The sequence below is a fragment of the Procambarus clarkii genome, chromosome 4 (genome assembly GCF_040958095.1).
Source record: "Procambarus clarkii isolate CNS0578487 chromosome 4, FALCON_Pclarkii_2.0, whole genome shotgun sequence".
NCBI classification, from domain to species: Eukaryota; Metazoa; Arthropoda; class Malacostraca; order Decapoda; family Cambaridae; genus Procambarus; species Procambarus clarkii.
Window position 1 is genome coordinate 39,881,855 of NC_091153.1, and position 13,541 is coordinate 39,895,395.

The following is a 13,541-nucleotide window of genomic DNA, read 5'->3' on the forward strand; positions in this document are numbered from 1 at the left end:
TACCTGTTGCACCTCTGCTCTTCAACAGCGGTATTCTGCACATCCTGCCATGTCTTCTGGTCTCATGTGGTGTTATTTCTGTGTGCAGGTTCGGGACCAGCCCCTCCAAGACCCTGAACACCTCCCAAGCTCCTTTAAGATCTTCCACATCTCTCGCCAGCGCGACCAGTAGTGTCCACACCTCTCCTCCAAGGCCCTCGACACTCCACCTTCTGCAAGATATTCCATCATCCACATTTAGGTTTCTTGAGACTTTCCACACCGCTTCTGATGCTGCAAGTGTTCCATACTCACCTCCAGCTCCTCCAAGACATTCCACACCTTCAGCTCCGAGACCAAAGCCCGCCTCGCGCCTCTGTCAACTTCCCCCAAACTCCTCAAGTTTTTCTTACCCGACTTCAAGCCTCCTTCAGCAGATTCAAGACCCTCTACATGGCTCCTCTACACCCTCCAGCGGCTCCTCCTGTCTCTCTATGCCACGTCTATGGCTGGCCACACACTCCTTAGCCTCCCCTCTCTGTCTCCGGATCTCTGCTGTCCAAGACAGTGCCGTCTACTTCCGTCTCTCTGTACTTATGACCTATCCTTCCTAACGTCAACCTCCTAACCCCGTCCTCGCTACACGTCCCTCTCTCCCTTCCCGTCTCTACTGTCTGTCCCCCCTACTCCATCCTATCCTTCCCTCCACGCCCCTCCATCCGCGTCCTCCCCCCTTCATTCAAGTGCTCTATGCCTCTTTTTTTCCCCTCGTGAAGACGGAACAAACAAATATTGTGTTAGTGTTGTCCTGATATACTTCTCGAGTGTAATATATCTGCCTCTCCTGCCTCTCTTTCATATCCTTTATTCCCCTCTTCCTAATTTTATTCCTCTCCACCTCTTTTATCCAGGCTTTCTTACCTGTTTAGAAGAGAGGAGGAGATAAGTAAGAGAGAGATCTTGAGAGGATCTTCCCTTCCTCCTCCTCGCGCTCCCTCTCTCTTCCACTCCTGCTCCTCTCTCTTCCCCCAACCCCTTTCTTGCTCCATCTTAAGAAGAACTTAAGAATCAAGGTAACTGCATAAGGCCTGGTCTACAGAGAAGGCTCTGGACTTCCAGAGCCTGGACTTCCAGAGCCTGGACTTCCAAAGCCTGGACTTCCAGAGCCTGGACTTCCAGAGCCTGGACTTCCAAAGCCTGGACTTCCAGAGCCTGGACTTCCAAAGCCTGGACTTCCAGAGCCTGGACTTCCAGAGCCTGGACTTCCAGAGCCTGGACTTCCAGAGCCTGGACTTCCAGAGCCTGGACTTCCAGAGCCTGGACTTCCAGAGCCTGAACTTCCAGAGCCTGGACTTCCAGAGCCTGGACTTCCAGAGCCTGGACTTCCAGAGCCTGGACTTCCAGAGCCTGGACTTCCAGAGCCTGGACTTCCAGAGCCTGGACTTCCAGAGCCTGGACTTCCAGAGCCTGGACATCCAATCTTGGACACTCATCCAACCCACCAGCTGTCAGCTGTCACTCATCCAACCCACCAGCTGTCAGCTGCCACTCATCCACCCCACCAGCTGTCACTCATCCAACCCACCAGCTGTCACTCATCCACCCCACCAGCTGTCACTCATCCAACCCGCCAGCTCCCACTCATCCAACCCACCAGCTGTCACTCATCCAACCCACCAGCTGCCACTCATCCAACCCACCAGCTGCCACTCATCCAACCCACCAGCTGCCACTCATCCACCCCACCAGCTGCTACTCATCCACCCCACCAGCTGCCACTCATCCCACCCACCAGCTGCCACTCATCCACCCCACCAGCTGTCACCCATCCACCCCACCAGCTGCCACTCATCCACCCCACCAGCTGTCACTCATCCAACCCACCAGCTGTCACTCATCCAACCCACCAGCTGCCACTCATCCACCCCACCAGCTGTCACTCATCCAACCCACCAGCTGTCACTCATCCAACCCACCAGCTGCCACTCATCCAACCCACCAGCTGCCACTCATCCACCCCACCAGCTGTCACTCATCCACCCCACCAGCTGTCACTCATCCACCCCACCAGCTGTCACTCATCCACCCCTCCAGCTGCCACTCATCCAACCCACCAGCTGCCACTCATCCAACCCACCAGCTCCCACTCATCCAACCCACCAGCTGCCACTCATCCAACCCACCAGCTGCCACTCATCCAACCCACCAGCTGCCACTCATCCACCCCACCAGCTGTCACTCATCCACCCCACCAGCTGTCACTCATCCACCCCACCAGCTGTCACTCATCCACCCCTCCAGCTGCCACTCATCCACCCCTCCAGCTGCCACTCATCCAACCCACCAGCTGCCACTCATCCACCCCACCAGCTGCCACTCATCCACTCCACCAGCTGTCACTCATCCACCCCACCAGCTGTCACTCATCCAACCCACCAGCTGTCACTCATCCAACCCACCAGCTGCCACTCATCCAACCCACCAGCTGTCACTCATCCAACCCACCAGCTGTCACTCATCCACCCCACCAGCTCCCACTCATCCAACCCTCCAGCTGCCACTCATCCAACCCACCAGCTGCCACTCATCCACCCCACCAGCTGTCACTCATCCACCCCTCCAGCTGTCACTCATCCAACCCACCAGCTCCCACTCATCCAACCCACCAGCTGTCACTCATCCAACCCACCAGCTGTCACTCATCCAACCCACGAGCTGTCACTCATCCAACCCACCAGCTGTCACTCATCCAACCCACCAGCTGTCACTCATCCACCCCACCAGCTCCCACTCATCCAACCCTCCAGCTGTCACTCATCCAACCCACCAGCTCCCACTCATCCAGCCCACCAGCTGTCACTCATCCACCCCACCAGCTGCCACTCATCCACCCACCAGCTGTCACTCATCCACCCCACCAGCTGTCACTCATCCACCCCACCAGCTGTCACTCATCCACCCCTCCAGCTGCCACTCATCCAACCCACCAGCTGCCACTCATCCACCCCACCAGCTGTCACTCATCCAACCCTCCAGCTGTCACTCATCATATCACACTCATCAAGATATCTTCTCCCTCTAGAATAATTATAAAATAATCAGGAGAGCACAATTATTCAGGTAATTATGAAGTAATCACCGAGTAATTAATGATTACCTGTGAAGGGGCGAGATGAGGCGGCTGGCATGTGCACTCAGGCGAGGCCTGAGTCTTGTGTAGTGTATGTGTAACTGGGGTGTACATGGGGTGTACATGGGGTGTACATGGGGTGTACATGGGGTGTACATGTGTAGTGTGGTAAATACCACAGGCTCACAACACCATTGTTTCGGCCACTTTGGGGCAGTAACCGGGGTCTTGCTGTTATAACCTCTTCTTCTAAATCCAACCCCAAGTTGGTAGTAAGTATTAGTGCAAAGAATGAAGGGGGGATAAACTATACACAATTACACCTCCACTAATATATTAGCACCTTCACCACTATGTATATTATAATAAAGTATTACTACACATTTACAAAGTGTCGCTTTCACTCAGGACACAATATATCGACAGTGTTCACCAAATCCCTGTGAATCCACGTTTTAGGTACACTTCGTCCACACTTAATAGCAAACACCGGCGAGTTCACCTTCAACATGGGCCAGTCCACACACACCGTATCTTCACACTGTGCCAATACCCCGCCTCCACTCTCCAGGGACACACTGGCAGAGGGTTCCAGCAACACGCTGACAGGGGTCACAAACAATCACATACAGGGCCAGCTAGCACCCTGGCAGAAGTCTCCAGCAGCTCACTAGCAGCACTTCTCAACAGGCGCACCACTCTCGTCGTGAACTTTTCCTGGGCAATCCCGGGTACGTCGGCCCACACAACACTGCTATAACCGACGGCGGCCACTTTGTCCTCTCACAGGACCAAGTCAAGAGTTCCTGGACTGCCCAAGGTGAACTGCCTTCCTCGACGCAATCGCCTCCTTACGTCACCTCTGTGGACATAAAACGTCATTAGCTAGACAGACAGTATACTGGGTTACCCTAGGATAACATCCTTCCACCGGGGAATTGACATTGTAAATTATAGCCACAACCTAGATGGCGTTGATCTCGATACGCCACGCGCCAGATGTCATCATCACCGACCTCCTCTTCTAACTGGGACATGAAACCGGAGCCTTTCACTGATACCACGCCTCCACCAACAGATGGCGTTGTCTGCATACCACCCACTACCAGGGAGTTAGAGTGCAGACCCATAGATGGCTCTGAAATCGCCACTCTATACTCCAGCGACGATATTGATACCGTAACAACCACAGGCTTACAACACCACTACCTTGAATCACTGGAAGTTACTACCATTGTTCAACAGGAGCATCAAAGGCTTCACATACATCACAACACAATTTACAACCATAACACAACGCGGCTGAGATGAATCTAATGTATCCCTAAACAGCACTGTACAAATTAACACCGATTTCCACACATGAGAGAGAGGGAGCACTCACAACCTCTCACAACCATGGCTGGTGAGCACTCACAACCTCTCTCGCGATTGACTCTTATGAATCTGTCACTTGAAGAAACACAAACAAAAACAGGTAATATAATCAGAACCCTAAACGAACAAGTTCAATTCCCAAGCGCCGAGTATTTTTCCTAAAACAAGGCCCCAGAGAGGTTTATTGATATAGTGGGGGCAGTTTAGTGTCAAGCCACGGGCGTGCTCAAGGTCGTAAATCACGGGTAATGCACGGCTCCTCCTGGCACTTAGCTTCATTATCAAGGTAAAGTCTAATGATAAGAAATTTACGTGGCGTCCTTCGAGTCGTTCTTCACCATCATGAGTCGCGCGCTGTGTTGTATCAACATACTTTAATACTTTATTATTTTATCTAAAGGGGTCGTATTTATGTGAAATTTTGGTTATATGTATATTTATATACCGTTCACGGAGTGGTTTTGTTGCGGTTTATGCTCACTGAGTGGTTTGTTGTGGTCTGTGCTCACTGAGTGGTTTGTTGTGGCCTGTGCTCACTGAGTGGTTTGTTGTGGTTTATGCTTATTGAGTGGTTTGTTGTGGTTTATGCTTATTGAGTGGTTTGTTGTGGTTTATGCTTATTGAGTGGTTTGTTGTGGCCTGTGCTCACTGAGTGGTTTGTTGTGGTTTATGCTTATTGAGTGGTTTGTTGTGGCCTGTGCTCACTGAGTGGTTTGTTGTGGTTTATGCTTATTGAGTGGTTTGTTGTGGTTTATGCTTATTGAGTGGTTTGTTGTGGTTTATGCTTATTGAGTGGTTTGTTGTGGCCTGTGCTCACTGAGTGGTTTGTTGTGGTTTATGCTTATTGAGTGGTTTGTTGTGGTTTATGCTTATTGATTGGTTTGTTGTGGTCTGTGCTCACTGAGTGGTTTGTTGTGGTTTATGCTTATTGAGTGGTTTGTTGTGGTTTATGCTTATTGAGTGGTTTGTTGTGGTCTGTGCTTACTGAGTGGTTCTCTTGTGGTTTATGCATATTGAGTGGTTTGTTGTGGTCTGTGCTTACTGAGTGGTTTGTTGTGGTTTATGCTTATTGAGTGGTTTGTTGTGGTGTGTGCTTACTGAGTGGTTCTCTTGTGGTTTATGCTTATTGAGTGGTTTGTTGTGGTCTGTGCTTACTGAGTGGTTCTCTTGTGGTTTATGCTTATTGAGTGGTTTGTTGTGGTCTGTGCTTACTGAGTGGTTTGTTGTGGTTTATGCTTATTGAGTGGTTTGTTGTGGTTTATGCTTATTGAGTGGTTTGTGGTCTGTGCTCACTGAGTGGTTTGTTGTGGTTTATGCTTATTGAGTGGTTTGTGGTCTGTGCTCACTGAGTGGTTTGTTGTGGTTTATGCTTATTGAGTGGTTTGTTGCGGGTTATGCTTACTGAGTGGTTTGTTGTGGTCTGTGCTTACTGAGTGGTTTGTTGTGGTTTATGCTTATTGAGTGGTTTGTTGTGGTTTATGCTTATTGAGTGGTTTGTGGTCTGTGCTCACTGAGTGGTTTGTTGTGGTTTATGCTTATTGAGTGGTTTGTGGTCTGTGCTCACTGAGTGGTTTGTTGTGGTTTATGCTTATTGAGTGGTTTGTTGCGGGTTATGCTTACTGAGTGGTTTGTTGTGGTCTGTGCTTACTGAGTGGTTTGTTGTGGTCTGTGCTTACTGAGTGGTTTGTTGTGGTTTATGCTTATTGAGTGGTTTGTTGTGGTCTGTGCTTACTGAGTGGTTTGTTGTGGTTTATGCTTATTGAGTGCTTTGTGGTCTGTGCTCACTGAGTGGTTTGTTGTGGTTTATGCTTATTGAGTGGTTTGTTGTGGTCTGTGCTTACTGAGTGGTTCTCTTGTGGTTTATGCTTATTGAGTGGTTTGTTGTGGTCTGTGCTTACTGAGTGGTTTGTTGTGGTTTATGCTTATTGAGTGGTTTGTTGTGGTCTGTGCTTACTGAGTGGTTCTCTTGTGGCTTATGCTTATTGAGTGGTTTGTTGTGGTCTGTGCTTACTGAGTGGTTCTCTTGTGGCTTATGCTTATTGAGTGGTTTGTTGTGGTCTGTGCTCACTGAGTGGTTTGTTGTTTATGTTCGCCTAATTGTTTTGTTGTGGATTATCCTCGCTGAGTGTTTTTGTGTGTGTTTTTCCGGGGACGAGGCTGGTGAAGGGGGCAAGGCTGGTGAAGGGGGCAAGGCTGGTGAAGGGGGCAAGGCTGGTGAAGGGGGCCGAGGCTGGTGAAGGGGTCCAGGCTGGTGAAGGGGGCCGAGGCTGGTGAAGGGGTCCAGGCAGGTGAAGGGGGCCGAGGCTGGTGAAGGGGCCGAGGCTGGTGAAGGGGCCCAGGCTGGTGAAGGGGGCAAGGCTGGTGAAGGGGGCCGAGGCTGGTGAAGGGGGCTTGGCTGGTGAAGAGGGCCGAGGCTGGTGAAGGGGTCCAGGCTGGTGAAGGGGGCCGAGGCTGGTGAAGGGGGCCGAGGCTGGTGAAGGGGCCCAGGCTGGTGAAGGGGGCCGAGGCTGGTGAAGGGGGCCGAGGCTGGTGAAGGGGGCAAGGCTGGTGAAGGGGCCGAGGCTGGTGAAGGGGGCAAGGCTGGTGAAGGGGGCCGAGGCTGGTGAAGGGGCCCAGGCTGGTGAAGGGGGCCGAGGCTGGTGAAGGGGGCCGAGGCTGGTGAAGGGGTCCAGGCTGGTGAAGGGGGCCGAGGCTGGTGAAGGGGGCAAGGCTGGTGAAGGGGCCCAGGCTGGTGAAGGGGGCAAGGCTGGTGAAGGGGTCCAGGCTGGTGAAGGGGGCCGAGGCTGGTGAAGGGGGCAAGGCTGGTGAAGGGGCCCAGGCTGGTGAAGGGGGCAAGGCTGGTGAAGGGGGCGAGGCTGGTGAAGGGGCCGAGGCTTTTGAAGGGGGCGAGGCTGGTGAAGGGGCCCAGGCTGGTGAAGGGGCCCAGGCTGGTGAAGGGGGCAAGGCTGGTGAAGGGGCCCAGGCTGGTGAAGGGGCCGAGGCTGGTGAAGGGGGCGAGGCTGGTGAAGGGGCCGAGGCTGGTGAAGGGGCAAGGCTGGTGAAGGGGCCCAGGCTGGTGAAGGGGGCAAGGCTGGTGAAGGGGCCCAGGCTGGTGAAGGGGCCCAGGCTGGTGAAGGGGCCGAGGCTGGTGAAGGGGGCGAGGCTGGTGAAGGGGCCCAGGCTGGTGAAGGGGCCCAGGCTGGTGAAGGGGGCGAGGCTGGTGAAGGGGCCGAGGCTGGTGAAGGGGGCAAGGCTGGTGAAGGGGCCGAGGCTGGTGAAGGGGGCAAGGCTGGTGAAGGGGCCCAGGCTGGTGAAGGGGCCGAGGCTGGTGAAGGGGCCGAGGCTGGTGAAGGGGCCGAGGCTGGTGAAGGGGGCGAGGCTGGTGAAGGGGGCGAGGCTGGTGAAGGGGCCCAGGCTGGTGAAGGGGCCGAGGCTGGTGAAGGGGGCGAGGCTGGTGAAGGGGGCGAGGCTGGTGAAGGGGTCCAGGCTGGTGAAGGGGCCCAGGCTGGTGATGGGGGGCGAGGCTGGTGAAGGGGCCCAGGCTGGTGAAGGGGCCCAGGCTGGTGATGGGGGGCGAGGCTGGTGAAGGGGCCCTGGCTGGTGAAGATAGGCGAGGCTGGTGATGGGGCCCAGGCTGGTGAAGGGGCCAAGGCTGGTGATGGGGGCCGAGGCTGGTGAAGGGGCCGAGGCTGGTGAAGGGGCCCAGGCTGGTGAAGGGGGCGAGGCTGGTGAAGGGGGCGAGGCTGGTGAAGGGGCGAGGCTGGTGAAGGGGGCGAGGCTGGTGAAGGGGCCGAGGCTGGTGAAGGGGGGCGAGGCTGGTGAAGGGGCCGAGGCTGGTGAAGGGGCCCAGGCTGGTGAAGGGGGCGAGGCTGGTGATGGGGCCCAGGCTGGTGATGGGGGGCGAGGCTGGTGAAGGGGCCGAGGCTGGTGATGGGGGCCGAGGCTGGTGAAGGGGGCGAGGCTGGTGATGTGGGGCGAGGCTGGTGAAGGGGGCCAGGCTGGTGAAGGGGCCGAGGCTGGTGATGTGGGGCGAGGCTGGTGATGGGGACCCAGGCTGGTGAAGGGGCCGAGGCTGGTGAAGGGGCCGAGGCTGGTGATGGGGGCCGAGGCTGGTGAAGGGACCGAGGCTGGTGATGGGGGCCGAGGCTGGTGAAGGGGCCGAGGCTGGTGATGGGGGCCGTGGCTGGTGATGGGGGCCGAGGCTGGTAAAGGGCCCGAGGCTGGTGATGGGGGGCGAGGCTGGTGATGGGGGCCGAGGCTGGTGATGGGGGCCGAGGCTGGTAAAGGGCCCGAGGCTGGTGATGGGGGGCGAGGCTGGTGAAGGGGCCGAGGCTGGTGATGGGGGCCGAGGCTGGTGATGGGGGGCGAGGCTGGTGATGGGGGGCGAGGCTGGTGATGGGGGGCGAGGCTGGTGATGGGGGCCGAGGCTGGTGATGGGGGCCGAGGCTGGTGATGGGGGGCGAGGCTGGTGATGGGGGGCGAGGCTGGTGATGGGGGCCGAGGCTGGTAAAGGGCCCGAGGCTGGTGATGGGGGGGCGATGCTGGTGAAGGGGCCGAGGCTGGTGATGGGGGCCGAGGCTGGTGATGGGGGCTGAGGCTGGTGAAGAGGCCCAGACTAGTGAAGGGGCTGAGGCTGGTGATGGGGGCCGAGGCTGGTGAAGGGGGCTGAGGCTGGTGATGGGGGCTGAGGCTGGTGAAGAGGCCCAGACTAGTGAAGGGGCTGAGGCTGGTGATGGGGGCCGAGGCTGGTAAAGGGCCCGAGGCTGGTGATGGGGGGCGAGGCTGGTGAAGTTGCCGAGGCTGGTGATGGGGGCCGAGGCTAGTGAAGGGGGCCCAGGCTGGTGATGGGGGAGGCCGAGGCTGGTATACTGAGATATGATATACTAAAGCATGCCAATCACCACTCACCATTACGGGTTCACCATAGCCTGTGCTACTCAGACATTTCGTTCTGAGTAGCTAAATCAACACCAATAACAACCGCTCCTCAGCACACCTGTGGAGTATAGAGTGTGCTCTATACACTCTATGCTCAGCTCTGTGTTCTATACACACCTCCCAACCGCCTCTTGTACAAGAACTAGTGCTTCAAATATTTACACTAACACATTTGTATTATATACATTGTCTCTGTATTTACCACAATACAGCTGAACATTTTACATGCAATTGAACAATGTTATGAATGTACTCACCTAGTTGTACTCACGGGGGTTGAGCTCTGGCTCTTTGGTCCCACCTCTCAACCGTCAATCAACAGGTATACAGGTCCCTGAACCTACTGGGCTCTATCATATCTACACTTGATAAAGATAACAATGTGGTAAAGATAACAGTTTGACTAGATTATTAGTTATCTAAAATGGAAGTTATTACAAAATAACAAACTTAAAACTCAAACAATTAAAGAGTGTGAAGATGAGCTTAGAGAGCCCTTGATTTGTTATTAATATGTCATTAAAATCGAATCGAGTACCAGAGTAGTGTACACTAGGGAGGGGGCCTGACGGGTGAGTGGACAGTGCATTGGATTCGTAGTCCTAAGGTTCTGGGTTCGATCCCCGGTGGAGAGGGGAACAAATGGGTAGTTTCTTTCGCCCTGATGCGCCTGTTCACTTAGCGGTAAATTGGTATCTGGGAGTTAGACAATCACCGTGGACTGTGATGATAGATGGGTAGATAATCCCATCCTCAAACCTAACCCCTATCCAAACATGACCCAACTCCACATGTGTAACTTATCCTCATACTTGTCCTCTATCCTCATACCTGTCCTCTTTCCTCATACCTGTCCTCTATCCACATACCTGTCCTCTATCCCCATACCTGTCCTCTATCGACATACCTGTCCTCTATCGACATACCTGTCCTCTATCGACATACCTGTTCTCTATCCACATACCTGTCCTCTATCCTCATACCTGTCCTCTATCCTCATACCTGTCCTCTATCCTCATACCTGTCCTCTTTCTTCATACCTGTCCTCTATCCACATACCTGTCCCTTATCCACATGCCTGTCCTCTATCCCCATACCTGTCCTCTATCGACATACCTGTCCTCTATCGACATACCTGTCCTCTATCCACATACCTGTCCTCTATCCTCATACCTGTCCTCTATCCTCATACCTGTCCTCTATCCTCATACCTGTCCTCTATCCTCATACCTGTCCTCTATCCCCATACCTGTCCTCTATCCACATACCTGTCCTCTATCCACATACCTGTCCTCTATCCCCATACCTGTCCTCTATCCTCATACCTGTCCTCTATCCTCATACCTGTCCTCTATCCTCATACCTGTCCTCTATCCACATACCTGTCCTCTATCCACATACCTGTCCTCTATCCTCATACCTGTCCTCTATCCTCATACCTGTCCTCTATCCTCATACCTGTCCTCTATCCTCATACCTGTCCTCTATCCTCATACCTGTCCTCTATCCTCATACCTGTCCTCTATCCTCATACCTGTCCTCTATCCACATACCTGTCCTCTATCCTCATACCTGTCCTCTATCCTCATACCTGTCCTCTATCCTCATACCTGTCCTCTATCCACATACCTGTCCTCTATCCTCATACCTGTCCTCTATCCTCATACCATGAACTCTATCCCCATACCTGTCCTCTATCCTCATACCTGACCTCTATCCTCATACCTGTCCTCTATTCTCATTCCTCTCCTCTATCCTCATACCTGTCCTCTATCCTCATACCTGTCCTCTATCCTCATACCTGTCCTCTATCCTCATACCTGTCCTCTATCCTCATACCTGACCTCTATCCTCATACCTGACCTCTATCCTCATACCTGTCCTCTATCCTCATACCTGTCCTCTATCCTCATACCTGTCCTCTATCCTCATACCTGTCCTCTATCCTCATACCTGTCCTCTATCCTCATTCCTCTCCTCTATCCTCATACCTGTCCTCTATCCTCATACCTGTTCTCTATCCTCATACCTGTCCTCTATCCCCATACCTGTCCTCTATCCTCATACCTGTCCTCTATCCTCATTCCTCTCCTCTATCCTCATACCTGTCCTCTATCCTCATACCTGTTCTCTATCCTCATACCTATCCTCTATCCTCATTCCTCTCCTCTATCCTCATACCTGTCCTCTATCCTCATACCTGTCCTCTATCCCCATACCTGTCCTCTATCCTCATACCTGACCTCTATCCTCATACCTGTCCTCTATCCCCATACCTGTCCTCTATCCTCATACCTGACCTCTATCCTCATACCTGTCCTCTATCCCCATACCTGTCCTCTATCCTCATACCTGACCTCTATCCTTATACCTGTCCTCTATCCCCATACCTGTCCTCTATCCTCATACCTGACCTCTATCCTCATACTTGTCCTCTATCCCCATACCTGTCCTCTATCCTCATACCTGACCTCTATCCTCATACCTGTCCTCTATCCCCATACCTGTCCTCTATCCTCATACCTGTCCTCTATCCACATACCTCTCCTCTATCCCCATACCATGAACTCTATCCACACACCTGACCCAGGAGCCAGGTGTGGATAGAGGCATCATTAAACCAGAATAGATGAGAGTGAATCAAATAATACAAAAAAACAAATTCAATGGGAGAAAAATCAACAAACAAACGCATCTTTATTCATTATTCCCCTCATTGTCATCGTCAGATACACAGTGCTGAGTCACGGTGGTGTGAGGGGGAGAGGAGGAGGAGAGGGGAGAGGGAGGGAGGAGGAGAGGGGAGAGGGAGGGAGGAGGAGAGGGGAGAGGGAGGGAGGAGGAGAGGGGAGAGGGAGGGAGGAGGAGAGGGGAGAGGGAGGGAGGAGGAGAGGGGAGAGGGAGGGAGGAGGAGAGGGGAGAGGAAGGGAGGAGGAGAGGGGAGAGGGAGGGAGGAGGAGAGGGGAGAGGAAGGGAGGAGGAGAGGGGAGAGTGAGGGAGGAGGAGAGGGGAGAGTGAGGGAGGAGGAGAGGGGAGAGGGAGGGAGGAGGAGAGGGGAGAGAGAGAGGGAGAGGGAAGGAAAGGGAGGGGAAGTGATAGGGAGGAAAAGGACTAGATGAGGGCAAACTCAATCATAATAAAGCTTGGGGTGTAGAAGGGGGTGATAAGACATCACAAGAAGAAGGTAGAAGAGAGAGAATTAATGAGAGAGAGAAAGAGAGAGGGGTAGAAAAGATTACTTAATTCACATGATATGGAGGAATGAACACAAATAATTATTTTTGATAGTTCTCCTACTCCCTCAAGTCTAGCCTGTGGCCAGCCATCACAGCCGGAGTGATCCGGTAACTCAATACTAAACCCAGTCCTCTGCTAGAAGGACTCTGTTAAGCCAGATGTTTAAAGTATTGGAAGTATCCTGTTGTCCTCTGATGTGTACTCCGTGCTCTCTAATTGTGTTTACGGGGCCAGGAATTTCCATTGGAGTGATTCTGCACTTCCTGCCATATCTCCCACCCCAGTATGGTGAAATATAGCACCATATCTCTCACTCCTATATGGTGAAATATAGTGTGTACAGGTTTGGCACCTGGCTTGCTAGTATCTCCCATGTGTATAGTGTGAGATATCTCTCTCATCTCCGTTCCAAGAGGTGTAGTTTGAGAACTTTGAGAGAGAGAGAGAACGTGATGATGCAGGAATGAGAGAGATAACATTCTTAATGACCAAACTGGCCAATGGTCGGCTATAATGACTGACTAACACACACATACACACACATCCCCCCCTCATCCTGGGGGAGTCCGCCCCCTCCTCCCCTTGTGGTCAGGGTAACTTTGACCCCTCTGTCTCCCCTTGATGATAGCCATCTGTCTGCTCCCCTTTCCACCCCCTCCCTTACCCATTACCCCATTCACCTATTCCATCAAACTCCCCCAACTAAACATCTCAATTATTTTTGTCCATCTTTTTTTCCATTGATCAAGTCCGCTTTCTACATTCTCTTTATTTCCTCATTTTCCCTCTTATCACTTCTCTTCCTTCCCTCTTCCATATCATTGGAGCTCCGGGTATTGTTATGGAGCCACGAGTGTCTGTCTGTCTGTCTCTGTCTCTGTCTCTCTCTGTCTCTGTCTCT

General features: G+C 53.2%; 1 protein-coding gene across 1 annotated transcript; it reads right to left on the minus strand.

The window, feature by feature from the left end:
- Positions 1-1,072: 1,072 nt before the first annotated feature.
- Positions 1,073-4,239, minus strand: LOC138371118 (S-antigen protein-like). The gene is made up of 2 exons (XM_069335945.1): positions 4,074-4,239; positions 1,073-1,446 (listed from the first exon to the last, which is right to left on the minus strand). Exons 1-2 carry the CDS (start codon positions 4,237-4,239, stop codon positions 1,073-1,075), a joined length of 540 nt encoding a protein of 179 aa, XP_069192046.1.
- Between the last annotated feature and the right edge of the window lie 9,302 nt (positions 4,240-13,541).